Genomic DNA, 19,239 nt, shown 5'->3' with positions numbered 1-19,239 from the left:
TTTCTCCAGGTTGACGAGCAGCATTAAGCTCTTTACACTGATTCTACTATTTATGCGGCACGGTAATTATTATTGGTACAAATGGGATCAGTACCTCGATTAGTGCTCCGGGGCAGGATGTCAGGTCAGGAGGTGGGATTTGAACCCACATCATGTGGCACATGTTTCTGTTTCGGTCGTGCTGCGTGTGTGTGTGTCAAAGGGCCGCTATCATCAAACTAGTCCCAATGAATGATGACAAGACTGGGAAGTTCAAAGGAATTCACTGTTGGCGACGCACCTTTTCTTTCCACTGTGTTTCCACTTATTTACTTATAGCAAAACGCCACTGTAATGTTTGTTGTTTTGTTTGTGGTTTAATGAGCACGCAACACACGTGGCCCACTTAACGTGGCTTCTTTATTCCGCCATCTTACATGAACATACGCTCAATACGTCGTGCTACGCAATCACGTTACTTACGTATTTTACATATTCTAATTAAATATATTGTAACGGTAGGGGGTGCGGTGACGCAGTGGGTTGGACCGCAGTCCTGCTCTCTGCTGGGTCTGGGGTTCGAATCCCGCTTGGGGTGCCTTGCGACGGACTGGCGGCCCGTCCTGGGTGTGTCCCCTCCCCCTCCGGCCTTACGCCCTGTGTTGCCGGGTTAGGCTCTGGTTCCCCGTGACCCCGTCAGGGACAAGCGGTTCTGAAAATGTGTGTGTGTGTGTGTATATTGTAACGACCCCTCGTTACTGTTTTAGGAGGGAGTGTGTGTTTAAATGTAAGTAGTTGCATTATGGGAGATAATGTTAAATGTGTGTAACCACTGGGGGCACTTAAGGGGGAAAATGGTAGGGTGACCGTGTCTCCCTGTGTGTTAGGGAAAAGCTTAGGAGCGCAAAGGCAGGCTGGCTGTAAACGCAAGTCCTGGAGGAAAAGGTCCTCGGACCCAGAGCATTATTTCCCTTGTGCTGGTGTTCTAATAAATCGTTCGTTATGAACGCTGCCTCCGCGTCCCTCTTCGCCCCATCCAAACCCACGGCGCTGCGCGCCACAATATCGCAGTCGCTGTGTGTGAAATGAAAAACAAACACGAGATCGACAGGGCAGGAAAGTACACACGGATTTCACACATAAGGATTGTTATTGTGATTAAGTATAAAGATCATATTATTCGTTGGAATAATTGTAGGTAGTTTGTTTTATTCTCTTCTTATCTAGGGTTGAGAGAATGCGTGTGACGTCAGAGGTATGCGAGTGCGCATGTGCCGGAGCGAATGGAGACACTGAGTGGAGCTGTGTGGGATTTGGAGGGCGCGCGCTGTCTGTTAGAGTTGCTGTTAAAAGTGTTTAAGGGCTTAATGGTGGCACGAGAGGATGTGGGTTCGATCCCCGCTCAGTCTGTGTGGAGTTTGCCTGTTCGTTTTTGCGTGGCTTTCCCTCGGGTGCTCTGGTTTCCTCCCACACTCCAAACACATGCCGTTCAGGTCCCCCCATAGCGTGTGAGTGACGGAGAAGGTGATCCACTGATGTATGGATGTACCCAGTGTAAGTAGTGTATCTAGCAGTGTAACTTACCCTGGTAAATAAGGAGTGGGGCTGATAACACTACATAAGAGTTCGTTGGAAGTCGCTTTGGACAAAACAAAAGTCTCTGCTAAATGAAGTAACGTAAACGCCGTATGGTTCTTTGTTTTGGTGTTGAAATAAAAAAGAAAACGTTCTTCCGGTATCACAACGCGGTCCCACCCACAATTCTGTCCGTGGACAGAAACCGATAACGAAATAGGTCCCACTGCTTATAAACTATAAATTCTCGGCCATAAAGGAGTTATAAACCCTTTACATTAATTATGTTTCCAACTATGTCGACGAGACTAATTATGTATAAATATAAATCATACCTGTACTATACATATTTGTTTTTAGTTCTCTGCAGGAACCTGCATTCTGACAGAAATCCCTCCGGGGGGAAACATGGCGCCCGATTCGCTCAGCGGAGCGTTGTACGTTTTCCGTTTGCGTTTTGCAAATTTCTCCTTTTACTGCGTTTCTTGTTTTTTTTTTAATTGAGGTATATTATGTTGTATGTTTTATGAGGAGTTCTTCTGCAGAGCGCCACTGTCATCGTGTGTCTTCTTGGATGCGCCACTAATGATTAATGCCTGGTTTCGCCGGGACATGAAGAACGCACGGGCCCCAAATGATGAGTCTCTTTGTTTCTGGCTGCTGCACTAATTAATTATGTACAAGAGCGAGTATCGGTGAGGCGAACGCACTGTTTTTTATTACATAGGGCTGAAAGTACGGGCGGTGTTCTTGTAACTTGCCTTTATGTCCGATGAGTGTCAGTAAATTTAATACATTTATTTAACTTACATATATGTTTTTGTGCAGCTGCTGGGCTGCTTTTACTGGAGCATAATAATGATAACGGTTACAGGTATTTGATGGGGGGGGCAGGGGCATGGCAGGTTTGGCCTGTGCCTGCTCTCTGGTGGGTCTTGGGTTCGAGTCCTTCTTGGGGTGTCTGTAGCATCCTGTCCTGCATGCGTCCCCTTCCCTGCAGCCCTGCAGTACTGGGCAGGCTCCAGTTTGAGTTTGCTGCGACCCTCCCTTGCAACAAGCAGTTTCAGAGTGTCTGCATGTGTGTATTTTATCAAATTATGAGATATTTGTGACTATGAAACATATGTGCAGGAAAATGCTTTGTGGCAATGCAGGTGAGCAGCTGATCGAGGAGCTGGCGGGCACCAGGCAAAAGGCACAGGTCCGAGCAGGTTGCCCTGAGGAACGCCACCCCTGGGAATCCTCCACGGATCGTGGGAGAAACTGTGGCCAGTCACACTGCCGGTAAGGGCGAGACCGCAGCGATGAAACTGCTGCCCTTGGTCTGGCATAGAGCAAGAGGGTGCCATATAGTGCTCGTAGGGCCGCCGCTGGGTGAAAGGGACATTTACTCTGGGAAAACCTGATTTTGGATTAAAATGTAAATGCCTCTGGTCAGCAGAGACGTAGGAGGGACCCCTCCACTCCGATAAGTGCGCACAGGCTTTGCTGGATGGCAGCAGTCTTTCCTCCCATCTTTGCCCTGTCTTCTCCATCTCGACCTCCAGGGCTGCCCAAAATTGCGCCTCAGACAGCCAACAGTTCAAGCACAAGCGCCCAGCATGTGACCAGGCCTTCCATTCGTCCGCTGCTCTGAAGCAGCCCCCACGAATCCACCGGGGTAAGTCCATAGGCTGCCCTCGGGCCGAGCGCCACTTCAGCGGCGAAGATCGCTGGGCATATCAGCAGCACCTGAGCACGATGCACGGTCTGCAGCTGGTGCCCTGCAGTAACCGCTCCTGCTCCCTGACCTTCCCCACACAGGCTGAGATGGAGCAGCACAAACAGGTTCATGCCCCCTTCCGCTGCCATCTGTGCGACTATGCCACAGCCAGCACCAGGCAACTGCGTGAACACCACCGAGGGCACCGTGGTTCCCGTGGCACCCAGGGAGGTAAACACAAGTCTGTCCTGTTGAAAAGTGCTGGGCTTACATGAATTTCAGTGGTTCCACTGGAGCCCCTTGTCTTCTGACCCTTGGGTGCTGCTCCTTTGGCTCAGGTGGAGAGAGTAGCAAGATGGAGTCTCGAGGTGAAGGGACAGTGCCCCTTGGAGGTGAGCAGGCAGGCATAGCTGGTGCAGAGTCGCAGGAGGAGCAGCTGGAGGTGGATGGGGAAAGTGTGGAGCAGCAGCACTCTGGTAAAGGAGGTGGTGAAGAGGAGCACGTGGAGGAAACCACTGCTGGCAGCGACCCCAAGGACTACCGCTTCAAAGGTATTTAACTCTTACCAGAGTGATACCGTCAGAGGGAGACAAACACGCTCCTCACACAATCTGGGGGTAGGGGGTCCAATTACCACTATTTCTGATGGAAAAGTAAGTGGTTCCTGATGGAACAAATACATCACCTAAGATTAATTAAAATGTATTTATGTATTTTGATGGATTTATTAGAAATACATGTATTATAAATGATAAGTTTAATAAATTACATTTGTATATTGTGTTAAATGATTTGAAAGGGATGTTCATTTTAATAATCTTGTTGTAGGACTCAGCTGTATAATGGTGGAGTTATGATTTCATCAGCTTTTTAACTTGCAGTTATTTGCTCAGAGCTTTAGTGCTTCAGCTGGTAGCAGATTTAAGTGTGAGCGAGGGACCCCAGGTTTCTAACCTGTCCCCCAAGGGGACACAGATCAGCTTGCCTCAACTGGAATTGTGGAACTGTGGAGAACTGAACCCACAGCGGTTTCCCGGTTCAGCACCGGGAAGGTCTGGCTCACACAGTACACCGAAATCCCAAGTCAGTTTTTGCTTGCTGTGATTGAACTGCCCAGCGAAGCGAAACTCATTTGAACCTTCTTGTTCTGCAGGTCACGTGGCCGAAGGCACAGAGCACTTGTACCGCACGCACATGTGCCCCGAGTGCCGCCGCTGCTTCAAGAAACGCACGCACCTCCTGGAGCACCTGCACCTGCATTTCCCAGACCCCCAGCTGCAGTGCCCCACCTGCCAGCACTACTTCACCAGCAAGAGCAAGCTACGCATCCACCTGCTGCGGGAGGCAGGACAGAAGCCACACCGCTGCCACCTGTGCCAGTACGGCGCTGTGGAACGCAACTCCCTGCGCCGGCACCTGGCCAGCGTCCATGGCGGGGAGGGTGCGGATAGCCTTGGTCCCTCTGAGGAGTACCCGTGCCCCACCTGCGGCGAGCGCTTCCAGCAGAGCCAGGCGCTGAAAGCCCACATGAAGAGCCACCGCAGCGTGAGCCGACAGCCCCTGCGCTGCTTCCAGGAGGGCTGCGGGTTCCAGGGGTCTGACAGGAGGATGCTGCAGCGACATGCCCGCGAGGCTCACGGCGTCAAGGCCGTGCAGTGCCGACATCACGCCTGCGGCGCCTTCTTCGCAAATCAGGAGGCTATGGAGATGCACCGGCGCACGCACCTTGCCTTCCATTGCCCGAACTGCGACTTCTCCTGCTCCAACAAGAGCGCCTTCCAGCGCCACAAGCGCCAGGGCCATGCTGGCACCCTCGAGCTGCGCTGCGCCTTCTGCCCGTTCTCCACATTCAACCCCGTGGAGTTCGAGGAGCACATCAGCCGCCTGCACGCCAACGAGAAGACGCATCGCTGTGCGCAGTGTAACTTCGTCACGGCTCACAAGCGAGTGCTCGGCCGACACATGCTGCTGCACAGCGGTGAGCGGCGGCACCCAAACGGTGCTGCACATGTCCCACTTGTGAAAAATGTCATAGAAAAAAGATCTTCACCTTGTTTGGATGCCAATGCGATGAGTCTGTCATGCAGTAGCAACAGGAAGATGTACATCAGAGGAGCACTGACAGTGTAACGACATTTATACATTCAACATACACAGGGAAAGACATTGCGCTCCATGTGCTTATATCAGCAGGGGTACAGAAGGCCCACTTCCATTGACCTCACCATGAAGCCCCAGAGAAAACATCCAGCATTGCTATCATACATCTCCACAACTCAGGACCAAGCAGCTTAATCTCCTTCCCCAAACACGGGTGCCAACATGGGTGTTTCACTGGGGTTACCAAGTGGGTATCTCTCTTCAGCGATGTTTTGCCGAGTTAGACCCATGACACCTCCGGAAGGCTCAAAAGTCAAGTCTGGTATTGCAGACCCACCCACAGCAGATGTACCACTTGCACCAACCATCACCATAACTCAAACTATCCCAAAAACCAACACCACACCTCCATACATACTACCAACAAGTTGCTGTGCTCCCTACCCGGTGCTCTCTTCTCAGCCTTACCTGACTTGCCTTTGCAGCAGCCTCAGACAGCGCTTTCACCGCCACCCTTAACGAACAGCATCCAACACCAAATCGTAACCTTAACCACCAACGACGTAACCGATTTAGCCACAAACCATAATAGCCTGTAGCACCCGGAGCCGTTTGCCCACATCAGCAACTTCCCGTTCTATGCTTTACCACATCTACCGAGACACATTTACCCCTGCACCACACACTTGCTTTCAAAACCCCGAAACACTTAAACATGATTATGACGCCAAGTATAAGCGCCCCTGCTGGTAATTTTTACTGTATCGATTCGGGGTAGGTACCTTGCTTAAGGGTACTATAACAGGAAAAGGGATTCAAACCTGCAGCCTTGTCATCTGAAGTCAACGGCGTTATTCACTGTCCCACATACAGGAGAAATCGAGAAGAGCCACCACTTTTCTCGTCTTTTCTCGTCTCTTCCTCTCTCCCACATCGTCTCATTCTTCGTGTTTCTGTTTGTTCTGCTCTTGTTCGTCCAGCAACAGACAGCAGTAGTTTCGTGACTTATGCGAGTTGGGTCCCAACACTTGAGCAGCAGTTTGACTCTACGGTGTCCGTCAGTTCACGATTTCTATATATAATATACTATCCACACATACAGTACACACACATTCAATGTACACAGGACAAGATGTTAAAGATGTTACACCCCATGTGTATATTACAACGGCCGTACACAAGGACCCAGACCAACTGGCTTCACTGTAAAGGCACATGGAAAAAACATCCAGCATTACTATCGTGTGTTTCCATGACTCAAGACCAAACAATTTCCTCCCCTGAGCACCACATCACCCACAGGGTACGAACAGGGGTATGTAATTGAGGTTGTCAAGTGGGGACCTCCCTTTCTCTGTGTTTCATTGAATTAGGCCCACAACACCTCCGGAAGGCTCAAATGCACCACTCCACAAACTTAAACCACTCCAATTAACAAGGCCATGCCTCCTTATATGCCAACAGCTGCCTCCCATTTCTAGCCACCTGCCACTATTTTTAATGACCACCACACACCTCCCTCCAACCTGGAACCCCAAGTACCCTGTTCTCTTAACCATTACCACTGGCTCGCTTTCTCAGCAGCCTCAGGCAGATCTTTCACTGCCACCCTTAACGCACGGCTTCTAACGCCAAATTCCCCCAACAGTGATGTGCGGATTCTCACACGCCATCTTTCCTCTGTACTGTTGTAGGTGAGAAGCCCCACAAGTGTAAGCTGTGTGACTTCAGGTGCAGAGATGAAACATACCTGTCCAAACATATGCTGACACACTCCGACGACAAGAACCACATGTGCGCCGAATGCGGTTACGTCACCAAGTGGAAGCATTACCTGAACGTGCACATGCGCAAACATGCCGGGGACCTCAGGTGAGCACTCTTCTCCGTTCAGATCTCGTGTGGAAGTAGTTTCGGTTTGACAACCAGGTCCGTGTCTCCCCTACTCTTCGCAGGTACCGGTGCGACCAGTGTCCGTATCGCTGCCACCGCGCTGACCAGCTGAGCAGCCACAAGCTGCGGCACCAGGAGAAGTCCCTCATGTGCGAGGTGTGCGCTTTCTCCTGCAAGCGCAAGTACGAGCTGCGGCGCCACATGGAGCTGAAACATGCCAGCGGGGACGTCCAGGCTCCACTCTTCCAGTGCAAGTACTGTCCGTACGGCACGCAGTACCGACAGGCGCTGCGCAACCACGAGAACTGCAAGCACACGCGTCACCGCGAGTTCCGCTGTGCGCTCTGCCAATACATCACCTTCAGCAGCACGAGTTTCTTTCTGCACAAGAGGAAGGCACACGGCTACGTCCCTGGGGACAGGGCATGGCTGGACAGCTATGCTGAGAGGGAGAGGGCAAATGGGGGCTTTGGTTCGGACCTGCTGCGCGATCTCTCGGGGGAACAGGCCGCACCCACGGCGACGGAGGCTGAGGACTCTAGGGCCGCAGACTTTGGAAAAGCAGCCGATTTGACGCGAAATGAGCGTCTCGGGGAAGGCGGGGGAGCAATTCCAGCCAATGGAGCCACTTCCAGTGGAGAATGTCAAGTGGTGTCCCTGAGCGAAGCCTCAGTTCTTCAGCGAATGGATGATGCAGGCGAGTGCTGTACTTTAGTGTTGACCACCGTGGCAAATATGGAGAGCGCGGGTGCAGCATCCACACCAGGACACTCTGACTGTGAGGGACTTGCAGATTTGCAACGGTCCTTCCAGGAACCCAGAGGGTCTCCAGCACGTGATGTGTGTTGCAGAGTGAGTGGAGTTGAGGAGGATGAAGCGGTGATGGTGCACGGCGTAGGCCCGAGCGATGGGGAAGAGAGCGCCGGAGCACCGGAGATGCTGACCTGGCAGGCCTGCGAAGACGACCGGCCTGGGGACAAGGCGGTAGGTGCAGGGGAGTCCTCCCCACCCGAGTCCCGTCTGATGGCCTTACGGAGGCAGGACAAGGAGCAGGTGGACGCCCTGGTGCTTGAGGGCCGCGTGCAAATGCTGGTGGTAGAGGCCAAAGACCGGACACATCGCTGTGACCGTTGTGACTTCGCAACGCACAGGCCGGCGTCTCTGGCGCAGCACCGCAGGTCGTGTCGGGCTAGACGGTCCGCCCTCCTGTGCAAGGACTGTGGCGCGGAATACAAGCAGCAGCGTGGCCTGGAGACCCACCGGCTCAGGAAGTGCCCCGTCCTCCTGAAGAAGAGCAGGCGCTTCCCTGCCCGGCTCACACTTGACCCACCAACCCAGGATCAGGGGGAGCCAGGGAATGAGTGTATGGCGGTGCCTTCGGGCAGCATCAGTGTTGGTGAGACCATCTCCATGGAGCGTGAGCTCAACGGGGAGGGCGTGCAGAGCAGCTTGGCTGAAGCCCTCGGGACCTCCTGGGAAAAGAAAGACAACTCGGCCGAGGGAAGGCGAAGGACTGCTGGGACGGCGGCGAAGGACCCGGCTTCTGCAGTCACGTCCCCGTCGGGAACAGTAGAAATGCAGGGCTACTCTCAGGTGGACGGTAGGTTCGAGTGCAGGAGGTGCCCCTTTTCCTCCCGCAGGCTTGCCACTATCGAGCGCCATCGCATCAGCTGCGCCAAAGCCGCCCCAAAGCCAGAGCAGCGCAAGGAGGCAATAGCCATTGGGTCCCCGGAGGACGCTGATACCGACGGGGAGAGGGAGGATGAAGATGAGGATGTTGGGGAGATCGTGGAGGAAGCACAGAAGGAAACAAAAGGAGGCCATCGCTTCTCCTGTTTCAGCTGCCCCTTTGTGTGCCACCAGGAGAGAGCGCTGGAGAGCCACCGCAGGCGCGGCTGCCTGAAGCCAGACGAGATGCAGTGTGAGCGTTGCTCCTTCGTGGCCAAGTCGCACAAAGCACTGAGCCGCCACGCGCTGCTGCATAGTGGGAAGAAACCCCTCCGAGGGGCAGCACCAGGGGGCAAGAGGGAACGCCTGCAGTGCCAGCTGTGCCCGTTCACATGTAAACAGGACCGCTGCCTGGCGCAGCACGTTGCCCTGAGGCACGAGGGAGTGCGTCCACACCGCTGTCGCTTCTGTGGCTTCAGCACCACGCGGCGCTACCGCCTTGAGGCGCACGAGTCCCTGCACACGGGCGTGGGGCGCCTTCCCTGCCGCCTGTGCGAGCGCACCTTCGGCACCACGTCCAAGCTGCGGCTGCACGAGCGGCGCGTACACGAGCGCCAGCCCACACACTTTTGCTCGCTGTGCGACTACGGCGGCTATGGGCCCAGCGATGTGGCTCGCCACACGCTCAGCTGCCACGTGGGGGCGCCGTCACACACCTGCGATCTCTGCGGGGTCAGCTTCAGCTCCGACGCAGCCCTGAAGCAGCACCGCCGACGACAACACCGGGAACCTGACAGCCTCTCCTGCCCCCACTGCGATTTCACCTGCTCTGGCCGGGCCACCCTGATGACCCACCTGCGTCAGCAGCATCCCCGGCTTGAATGCGCCACCTGTAGGGCCGAGTTCCCGAGCCGAGAGACCCTGGAGGAGCACCGCCAGACTCACCTGGCCCAGCGCTGCCCCGTATGCCCATTCGCTGCCCGCGGGAAGCAGACGCTGGCCCAGCACCTGCTGGACGAGCATGAAGATGGCCCTGCGGAGGACAAGGTGCTGCGATGCGCCGCCTGTGACTTTGCCTGCCGCCACCGCCTCGTGTTCGAGCAGCACGTTCGCTCCCATGGTGGCGCTCGCCTCTACCGCTGCACCGACTGCCGGTATTCGACCCGTAGCCAGCAGAAGATTACCTGGCACATGCGCATTCACACAGGGGAGAAGCCATACCACTGCGAACTATGCAGCTACGCCTGTGCAGATCCCTCGCGCCTCAAGGTGGGCTGCCGTCGCACCCCTGCGCTTCACCACTAACCGGGGAGGGGGTTTAATGGCTCCGCTGCTGCTCTCATTTCAGTATCACATGAGGATTCATCAGGACGAGCGCAAGTACCTCTGCCCAGAGTGCGGCTACAAGTGCAAGTGGGTGAACCAGCTGAAGTACCACATGACCAAACACACGGGTACGACCATTGCTGTTGCGCTTTCTCTTCTGAGAGACTTGTTCAGATATAGTTAAAAAAGCTTCAGTGACATTTGTGACAGTGTGAATTGAGATGAGATCACTGTTGCAGTCAAATTAAGCTAAATTAGATAAATTCATTACAATGTTCATTAGCCAATGCTTTTGTTCAAAAGCAATTTAGTGTTTAGCTTACACTGATTTACCCATTTATAAAGCAAGGTAATTTTTACTTTCTGAATTCATGGTAACTAAGGTAAACAGGGATTCAAGGGAACTACCATAGGAGGGGGATTTGAACCCAAGTCCTTTGAGCATAGGGTAGCAACTGTGTTTACTGTGCAACCTGCTGCCCCCATCCTTGTAAATCAGGTATAACAATTATTAATTTTTGGCTCATTTTTTGTGCATTTTCATCACACATTTACTGATCCTACGCAGCAGAGCAAACACTCTCTCTTTTGGGTGAGTACATGGCAGTAAAGAGCACCAAAGGAGGAGCGTGGGAACACGACCTCAACTCACTTCTGCTGTGTTTACAGCTTGTGCCTGATGTTCAATAACAGGGTTGGTAAGCAATGACGTTTATGGGATGAACTGGTGAATGCTCAAAATTGAAGATTTGTGACGACTATTCTTAAATGTAGCCTTAAATTAAAAAAACGTGAAACATGGCAAAATTTAGCTTTATGTGAAGTTTTTGTAAACCGGCACATCAAGGCATATCTTAAGCCGTTATGGATTTTTGGCTCAGCGAGAAGACTCTCTCGGAACATAGTGTATTTTAGCCCCTCCCCCTTAGCAGTAACATCAATAATGCTGCTGTTTACAGGTGCCAAACCATACATGTGTGAGGAGTGCGATTACCGCACCAACCGGGCTGATGCCCTGCGGGTGCACCGTGAGACGCGCCACCGTGATGCCCGACCCTTCATTTGTGAAAAGTGCGGCAAGGGCTTCAAAACACGCTTCTTGCTGCGGACACATCAGCGCCGACACAGCGAGGCACGCCCCTACGTGTGCCGGCTGTGTCGCCGGGCGTTCCGCTGGCCCGCAGGTTTACGACATCACTTCCTGACTCACACCCAACGCCAACCCTTCCACTGCTGCCACTGCCCATACCGAGCCCGCCAGCGCTTCCAGGTGCTCAAACACATTCGGCGGCATCACCCGGAACAGCCGCCGGAGCAGGGCGTGGGCCGCGACCCAGGCCCACACACTGTGTCATTGCACGAGGCTCGCCTGGAGCTAAGAGAAGAGATGGGGCCAGAGACTGAACGGACACAGGTAGGGGAGGAGCAGGAAGCAGGGCCAGAGACAGAGCAGGTCCACCCAACACATTTCCCTCTCCCACTTGAAAATGTCTGCCACACAGTCCAGCTTTGAGCCATATAAGCCAAGAAGCAAACCAGTGGAAGCTGCTAGTCTGTGTCTGTACTTCAAAAAACACTACCCTATGTGAATTTATTGGAAAAATATATTTTAAGGAAATAAAACCATGTGTATACAATACTCAAAAAAAAAAAAAGACAAGATTTTATGAAATTGCAGTACTCAGCTGCGACTGAAAACTAAAGTGGTGGTTTACTATCTGTACATGATGCATTTATACATGTGAAAATAAAACAGTAAAGGCAGTTTGTGTACTTCTGTGAAGTTTTACATTTTTTAAAGCTTTTGTAAATTTAACCCAGGCAACATGTTGCTCACAGTTCCCCTCTATATGAATAATTTGAACCACATCAGGGATAAATACTGAATCTCTCGATGACATGAAATCACTGAAGTTGTTTTGTAAGCTCATTTTATACAGAATTCAAACATTTTTACAAAAGGTTGTCAGAAAGCACTGATCTAAGTACAGTAGTCACTTTCTGTTGCACGTGTGGGTTGGAACTCAAACCCAGGGGATAACAGCTGGTCTGTGAACGTTCCAGAATGTAAGTGAAATCGTACAGCTCTGTCTGCACTTTAAGCCTAAGACACCTCATTCACAACATATTAAACCTATGAGTTTTTGTATGGTGTCCAGCAGGAATAAATCACTTGTTTCATACTGGACAAGACTCAGCATCCTCAACATTACTGCCACAGCTGTGCTGTTAAGGGACTCCGTGGGGGTGCTGTAGGGGGGAGGAGCTCCAGGTGGGGGTGGTACCTAGACACATGGAAACAACCTGTCAGATGCCTGCAGGGAAGCAGTAGCAGGACACGTCGCTTCTCCACACTTTGCTCCGTGGCACCATATAAGCTGTGGTGTCTTTGAAAAGCAGCCTGCCTGCAGAGTGTGGGCGCATCGCGGAGGTTTGAAAAAGCTGCCAAGTACCACAGTGAGACCCTACGGAACTGGAACAGATTACACTGGGCTGATCATTTGAGGAAAGGAAGAGGCAAAGTAATCATAAAAGGAACGTAAACATGTACACGGCGAAAACAGCGATGCCTCAACTGAAATTTCACTTGCACTGAGAGCCTGACCAGTGAACATGCATCTCCCGTTCAACAACTGCTTTATCTCCATTTGTTTCACAGATCACGTTGCATGAAACATCACCATGAAAACAAAAACAGGAGGATTTTCTGGCTGCTTAAAATCAAAAATTTCTCAAAGTGAAGTCCAACAGGAGAACTTGAAAACACCCGAGCAAAGTCAGAACTTTTAACAGGTTCACGTGTTTCCAGAAGACTGCTTCTGTTATACAATACAGCATATTTTAAACACATTTTAAAGGAAATGCGGCAATCAGCCCTGCTCAAGGTGCACGTCCAGGGTCAGAGAGCCGTCCAGGCAGTCCTCACATTCGCTCACAAACTGGAAGAGCGCTTCAGAAAACTTCTCCCCCCCCCCCCCCAAAGTCTTAAACCAACCAGTGCTGGGACTCAGCACTTTGTTTGCATACTTCAAAAAAAAAAAAAGATAATAAAAACAAAAAACAAAGCAAGCACCTTTCGCATCCAACAGCCTGGGCAGCGTTAGAGAAGTGCATGTCTGCGCTACCGAACCGGATCCCGGCGTGCGGCCCTGTCCTCGTATCCGAGCTCATCTCCCGCCACACTCAGCAGCACCAGCAGTGTGGGAGATTACTGAGGGGGCAAAGGGATACCTCTGGGATCCGTGGCCTGCCCGTCTTGCAGATTCTTCACCAGCTGAGTCAGCCAGCGCTTGGTGGTGGCGTCATCCTTCAGCACCTGGGAGAAGGTTGTGTCCTTCAGCTGATCCGGGAGGCACTGGCGCAGAGCCTCTCTGGCTCTGTGAGAGGAGGCAGAAAGAAATGTTCATCACAGGCACCACCAGAATCCACAAACACTCCTTCCTCATGCATCCGTACAGTAAAATGGGTTCTTATCTTCGGTGTGTGGTGCCCCCTAGGGGTTATCCGGGAAGCCAAGCTGCAATTTCCATTTTTAGAGGATGTTTTCATGGTTATGTCCAGAAAAAGGTCATTAATACCTAGGGTTGTCCGACAGACGGAGGTAACAGCGAACAACGTGTTTCAGAAGACGAGCAGAGGGCTCCTTTGACAGCTGCAGAACCATTTTTCCCTAGAAGGGTGGAAAATTATCATTACTTGCCAAAATGTTGGATGCATTGAAATAAGAGAGTTGAAAGAATTCATTCCGTGCAGAGGACAGCAAAAAAAAAAAAAAAAAAAAAAAAAAAAACTTCCATTGCAGCACAAGTAATTATCTCTTGTGTAAAACACACATTCTTAAACACTTTTACTACTAAACCCTTCTGTTCTTTGAGCTAGTTAGGCTGCATTTTAAAAGATAACTCGGGTCCAACACAAAGCTTTTTCTTAGGTTTCTCTCCGATGCATCCAACTGCTCTGTCATGAAACTATCTAGACACATCTTCAGCCAAATCGTCCTATCTGATCAATTACTTGATGCATAAATGCGTAATGTCCTGTACTACACACCATTCAGGAATACTGTAACGATTTTACACTATATAAAAGTTCTACAATGTACACCAGTGTCAAGATGACATTTGTAGTCCCTTCTTACGCTTCTCTGAAGACCATTTTGGTCTCAGAAGACCTAAATGTTAATCAGCAGACAACATGTTCAATGCTGGCTATACAAAGTACAAATGACCCTGTTTATTGAGCCGAACATTCTTAATGGCAAAACAGCATTACATCATAGCACATACTAGTATCATAGCCACATGAGAGAAGCGCTCGTAGGTCTGACAGATGTAGGCCAGTCCCGTGTCATCCAGGAGGATTTTCTGCAGTATGAAAGTAGCAACCTGCGAGGGAACGAGCACAATGTTGGAAACCATCATCCTGGACAGATGGAAGAAATGTCACATGTTCTCTTTGACTTAGAGGTACAGAGTTCTAACATGATGAGGCGCAAGCTATGGAGCGCACCGTTTTGGAAAGCTCGCTGCCGGACTCCATGATGCGCAAGCACAGAGGAATGATCTCTGTGGTAAGAAGGAAGTTGATCACCTCCTGCTCATCTGTCTTCACGAGTGCTCCTGGAGTGAGGAGCAGAGACCATTAAAAATGCCACCATGTAATACAGAATCTTACAAAGTATATTTGTTAAAAACCAGCAAACCTGAAGAACAACTTACAGGAAACAACTGCATAGAAATGAAAACAGATTACCCAAGGTGTGGAAAAAACAACCATACCTATCACTCCCAGACTGGTGAGGCGCAGGTATTCAAAGGGCCGTGTTTTGCTGACGGTGTGCAAGAAGGGGTAGAGAAACAGGGGTATGTGCGCAGCCAGAAATGCAGACCTGTGAAGACAAGCAGTCCATAGACAAGGAAATGTCTTTGTTCCATCTGCTAGGATTATCTATGCATTTGCCACTTGAATTTCAGATCTATAGGGAGATGCCTGAGAGATGTGAATGACCAACATGGTGGTGTCAGACACACAAGCTGTATGTTGATAATCTTGTCTCTAAAGCTCATCTGTTGTTGATACACCTCATGAAGGAATCAATGTAAAGGCGGTGACATCAAACCACTGGAAACACAGGAGGTCACGAGACAGCCATCGGGTACCTGGTTTCCGGATGGGAGGCCACACACTGCAGAAGTGCCAGGGCATTACACACTCTGTTGGACTGGTGTGCCGTCAAGGTTGGGGGATTGATGGATGGATAGATGTTGACAATTTCCTGGCCAAAACGGTACATTTTGGTCAGTCACGTTCCCCGCTCCCCCCCCCCTTATGCTCCAACAACAGAGGTACCACCATTTTAACAGAGGAACATCCTTTGTGCACTATGTTTTTTTTCCCTCACTTATCTCCATTATTCTGGTCTATTTTATACAATATTGTCAGGAACATTTCATCCGCTTTGTAAGCGTAGGGCCACTCTAGGCACTCTGTGTGGCAGGATACAAACTGGAGCAACATTGATTGATGCTCAGAACACAAGCTTCGTTTACCCCCGTTTGCAAATAGTCCGAGATGAACAAGCCCAAGGTTATAGCAAATCCGCTACTGGATGCACGAACGAAGGATGGTACGATTTTAGATTTCCTGGCGTGTTTGTCCCGCCCGTGACTCCTTGGTCCCCGGACTTGGCTTGCACTACGTACAGTACAGTATCATAAATAAAATTCTAGTACAAAATGTTCTTACTAACACATCATGGCCTGTCACTGCGCCTGCCCTCTCTGTCGCGATCCACAACGCTCCGGCCCCGCAGCCTCACCCCCCGCCCCGGTTACCTGCAGCAGCGCCGCGATCGTCCCGCACGAGTGCCACAGCATGGGCGCCAGGTCGGGCACGGACTCGCGCTTCTTGCTCAGCTCGAGCAGCGCGTTCTCGCGCGTGTCGGGGCTCGAGAGCTCGTTGATCCACTGGTAGATCTTCTCGCGGTCCACCTGCGCGAGCGCCGTGCTCACGGCCTGCGGCGCGTTAGTTAAGAAGAAGAAAAAAAAAAAAATACTAGTATGAAGCTTTAAATTAAACACAGGGAACCGGAGTGACATGATTGTTTAAGATTTAATTTTCACAGAAAGTTTGTTGTTGCAAAAAAAGCTTAACACCGCAGAGGCAGAGAGTAAAGCGCACACATGCCAAACCAAAGCGAAGTGCGGCTAAACTCTTGTCAGTCAGTCAGAGAGAGAGTCAGAATGTACGGCGGGCAAACTCTACGATTTAGCTGCCATGATCCAAGGCCAGAGCAGAGGCGACCGAGTGATAAAACATAATTTTTCACTTGCAAAATGTGAAGCGACGTGCCCGGCCTTACAGCTCCTGTGGCCAGCATCCTGTGCAGCGCCTGTACACGGTCGCCCGGGGCGTCGAGCTCCTCTCACACACTACTTATAAGTGTAAAGCAGTTTAGCTCGAGTCCTAATAGTAATAGAAACAACACAGCGGCAAACTTGTGACCTTTGACACTGCGCACGCATGCGCACACAGTTTACTGCCGACAATCGGACGCATTTTACTCAAATGTATGCGCGTTTTACAGACATTTTCGGTCAATTATATTCTGCATTCCGCTACACTTTTGCTGTAACTTAATTACTGCTCCAGGACCTTTTCTGTAATGAGCCCTCATCGTAGGTGGAGCTGTGGTTGTCACGGCTTGAACCCACGGAGCAGCGCCACCTACTGCGCTGGAGGACAAAAGGTTTTGTTTCCTATTTCACCTCACTTGGTGTGGTTTACCTCGTTTTTCCTGATAAATCAAATTGATCTGTGCAGTCCCAAAGTCACTGGGCGTTTATATTACACATCTTCATTTAGATAGAAAGGAATTAAAGAAATCTTTAAAGCCCAAATGCTATGTGCACATTTACAAGCCTTAACTGAAATGCTTCATTTGAAACACTGACACCATAAAAGTAATTCATGAAGCCAAATGTGTGTGTTTAGAAATTTATTTTTTCCCTTAAACTTACAGAACAATTCATGAGTCTTCACTCCCTCTAAAATGGGAGTTCATGTATCTGAGGGAACATAAGCTTTCAGACAGATCTGCTCACCATCCCTTCCTTGCTTTGTAGGGGTGAGAAAATAAGTGAAAAAAGGATCATGACATGTACATGTATTCATTTAGCAAACGTTTTACTCCAAAGCGATGTAGTACACGTCATGGAAAATACAATGTGTGTATTACATTAGCAGAAAGAGACACTTGGATGCAGACGTGTGGTTCTTAATCATGAAGCCGTCACGTGAGGCTTCCGATCAGCGAGCCTGAGCAAGAGTCACACTTTCATTCCCTACCACACATCCAGCATGGCTGTTTCAAACACAGTAAGTAAGAAAACATTAGGGGCGTTACACCGTGGTACTTCTCCTTGTTTGCGAAGATGTCGGACGTAAAGTCACTGACCCCTTCATCCGACTTTCGGCAACATGCAGTACGTTCGCTGCCGACGACCTCTTCCGAGCCAGGACTCGAAAATCCTCGGCTTCACGCGACTCCCCTTCGCCGAGCCGCACCGCAGGTTCCTCGCTCTGCGGCCGTCTCCTTCACGAGGCGTCCCTCCCGGTGAGCGGCTCCAGTTGGCCGCCTGTCAGTCTGTTGAATTCGGACAGGATGTACTTTTCCTTCTGGAACATCTTTAGACAGGAGGAGGAGGAGGAGTAGTATTAAAAACCACAGCGGATCCACATCCATTTGAGTTAGCATCTGAACAAGTTCGGGGTTTCACTTTTCAGAGAGAATCACAAGGATGGGTGACAGGTGAGAATAAAGCACAAACCTCTGTCCATTGCTCATGAGTGTCATGCCGGTACCCAAGGAGATGACAAATTCCATGGAGAGTGATTACCTATGACGCATTATTATTAAAAACAACAACAAACATCTGAATTTCCTTCAAGACAGCTTACAATGTCACATTTGTACACCGACTAAGCTGCTTACAGCGATCGATCCATTTATACTGCAAGGTAATACAGTAGGAGGTGGGATCAAAACCCAGCTCCTTCGCATTACAAGTCGGTCGCTCTAACTACTGCGCCCCCTGCAGCCCCAGACCAGACAGACGCATTCGCTCACGGTGAGGGCGCCGTAGAAATCCTCGCGCGAAGACTCCACGCACGGGGCCATCACCATGTCCATGATGTACTGCACCCCCAGCACAACGTCCCCGAGGTTGAGCTCGTCGCGGGGAAGCTCACGACTCATGGAGCTCAGTTTGCCGGCCTCCAGCCGCGGGCCCTGCGCACGGAACAGACACAGACAGACAGAGCGGCGCTCCAGAGTCAGTGTGAGCGGCCGGCTCTCCTCTCGTCTCGTCTCGTCTCCTCAGAGACAGTCACCGCTCCCTCTCTAACCACAATTATACGTTCTAGTTGTACTCGCCTCGTAGAAAGGAAAGGACAGCACGTCCGTGGGCTCGTCCGTCCTCCTGTAGGCGGCGTTGAGGCGCTGCATCCTGCGGTTGTCCACACACGCAAGTCCCAGGTCGAACCGCTCAATCCCCGCGATCCGCCTGAGAAGCTCCACGTCGCGGCGGAGTCGCGCACGCCGCAGCGGGACCGCGCGCTGCAGGTTCCGCACAACCAAGCTCATGACCTCAGAGACGTTTGGTTTCTAAAACGCTCCACTCTGGGTTCGCCAAAGTTCCGCACCTCCAGCCTGAAAGCCTCCCTTTTACCGAGTGATGTACCTGTTCGGAACCAAAATGTCGGACACACGACCCGGAAGTTGATGTTTCAGTATTTATTTTATTTAAAAAAAAAAAACACGACCGAAGAGGATAATTGCACTGCCGTTTGTGCCATTGCTATAAGAACAACTAAAACGGTAGGAAATACCCCCTTAGCGGCACTTTAATTCTGAATCCAAAGAACGGTCAGTCGTTAGTTAGATGCGCTGTAGCTGCCCGGAAACTCAAAACCGCGAGACACAACCCGGAAGTTTT

The 19,239-nt window shown here is 51.0% G+C and overlaps 3 protein-coding genes across 6 annotated transcripts; 1 reads left to right on the top strand and 2 right to left on the bottom strand.

Annotated features, from left to right (window-relative positions):
- Positions 1–1,768: 1,768 nt before the first annotated feature.
- znf142 (zinc finger protein 142) lies at positions 1,769–12,008 on the top strand. 2 transcript variants are annotated; one of them, XM_029256733.1, is made up of 10 exons: positions 1,769–1,991; positions 2,709–2,838; positions 3,102–3,214; positions 3,358–3,487; positions 3,595–3,807; positions 4,410–5,234; positions 7,051–7,228; positions 7,312–10,186; positions 10,266–10,371; positions 11,203–12,008. In XM_029256733.1, exons 4-10 carry the CDS (start codon positions 3,364–3,366, stop codon positions 11,754–11,756), a joined length of 4,875 nt encoding a protein of 1,624 aa, XP_029112566.1. In that variant the 5' UTR covers positions 1,769–1,991; positions 2,709–2,838; positions 3,102–3,214; positions 3,358–3,363; the 3' UTR covers positions 11,757–12,008. The 2 variants fall into 2 exon arrangements, with proteins under 2 accessions (XP_029112566.1, XP_018600772.2); XM_018745256.2 differs by having other exon boundaries at positions 1,770–2,249.
- Positions 12,009–12,081: 73 nt separating this feature from the next.
- Positions 12,082–16,871, bottom strand: LOC108930131 (CCR4-NOT transcription complex subunit 9-like). Of its 2 annotated transcripts, none has more exons than XM_018745223.2 (9): positions 16,605–16,869; positions 16,078–16,257; positions 15,403–15,518; positions 15,022–15,131; positions 14,753–14,862; positions 14,530–14,628; positions 13,822–13,913; positions 13,475–13,620; positions 12,082–12,528 (listed from the first exon to the last, which is right to left on the bottom strand). In XM_018745223.2, the coding sequence occupies exons 1-9, from the start codon at positions 16,620–16,622 to the stop codon at positions 12,473–12,475; spliced, it is 927 nt and encodes a 308-aa protein (XP_018600739.1). In that variant the 5' UTR covers positions 16,623–16,869; the 3' UTR covers positions 12,082–12,472. The 2 variants fall into 2 exon arrangements, 1 of the variants encoding a protein (XP_018600739.1); XR_001965812.2 differs by having other exon boundaries at positions 12,489–12,528; positions 13,317–13,620; positions 16,605–16,871.
- On the bottom strand, positions 16,218–18,983 carry ybey (ybeY metalloendoribonuclease). Of its 2 annotated transcripts, XR_001965813.1 has the most exons (5): positions 18,678–18,983; positions 18,372–18,533; positions 18,073–18,141; positions 17,700–17,929; positions 16,218–16,257 (listed from the first exon to the last, which is right to left on the bottom strand). XR_001965813.1 is itself a non-coding variant. In XM_018745237.1 (4 exons), the coding sequence occupies exons 1-4, from the start codon at positions 18,885–18,887 to the stop codon at positions 17,840–17,842; spliced, it is 531 nt and encodes a 176-aa protein (XP_018600753.1). In that variant the 5' UTR covers positions 18,888–18,983; the 3' UTR covers positions 17,463–17,839. The 2 variants fall into 2 exon arrangements, 1 of the variants encoding a protein (XP_018600753.1); XM_018745237.1 differs by lacking the exon at positions 16,218–16,257 and having other exon boundaries at positions 17,463–17,929.
- Between the last annotated feature and the right edge of the window lie 256 nt (positions 18,984–19,239).

The sequence above is a fragment of the Scleropages formosus genome, chromosome 12 (assembly GCF_900964775.1).
Source record: "Scleropages formosus chromosome 12, fSclFor1.1, whole genome shotgun sequence".
NCBI lineage: Eukaryota > Metazoa > Chordata > Actinopteri > Osteoglossiformes > Osteoglossidae > Scleropages > Scleropages formosus.
Note: the sequence above shows the minus strand (reverse complement) of the source record. Positions and strands in the feature narration are given on the sequence as shown.

What these genes read in the sequence shown, in the direction of transcription:
- znf142 (XM_029256733.1), top strand. Translation starts at nt 3,364, where the DNA reads ATGGAGCAGCACAAACAGGTTCATGCCCCCTTCCGCTGCCATCTGTGC. An exon ending in CAAGGACTACCGCTTCAAAG is followed by an intron (nt 3,808 to 4,409) that starts GTATTTAACTCT and finishes CTTGTTCTGCAG; the next exon opens with GTCACGTGGCCGAAGGCACA. An exon ending in CCACATGACCAAACACACGG is followed by an intron (nt 10,372 to 11,202) that starts GTACGACCATTG and finishes TGCTGTTTACAG; the next exon opens with GTGCCAAACCATACATGTGT.
- LOC108930131 (XM_018745223.2), bottom strand. An exon ending in GCAGCGAGCTTTCCAAAACG is followed by an intron (nt 14,629 to 14,752) that starts GTGCGCTCCATA and finishes GTTCCCTCGCAG; the next exon opens with GTTGCTACTTTCATACTGCA. An exon ending in GCAGGCCACGGATCCCAGAG is followed by an intron (nt 12,529 to 13,474) that starts GTATCCCTTTGC and finishes CCATGTGTCTAG; the next exon opens with GTACCACCCCCACCTGGAGC.
- ybey (XM_018745237.1), bottom strand. Translation starts at nt 18,887, where the DNA reads ATGAGCTTGGTTGTGCGGAACCTGCAGCGCGCGGTCCCGCTGCGGCGT. An exon ending in ATTTCTACGGCGCCCTCACC is followed by an intron (nt 18,142 to 18,371) that starts GTGAGCGAATGC and finishes AATGCGTCATAG; the next exon opens with GTAATCACTCTCCATGGAAT. An exon ending in CTCATGAGCAATGGACAGAG is followed by an intron (nt 17,930 to 18,072) that starts GTTTGTGCTTTA and finishes TCCTGTCTAAAG; the next exon opens with ATGTTCCAGAAGGAAAAGTA.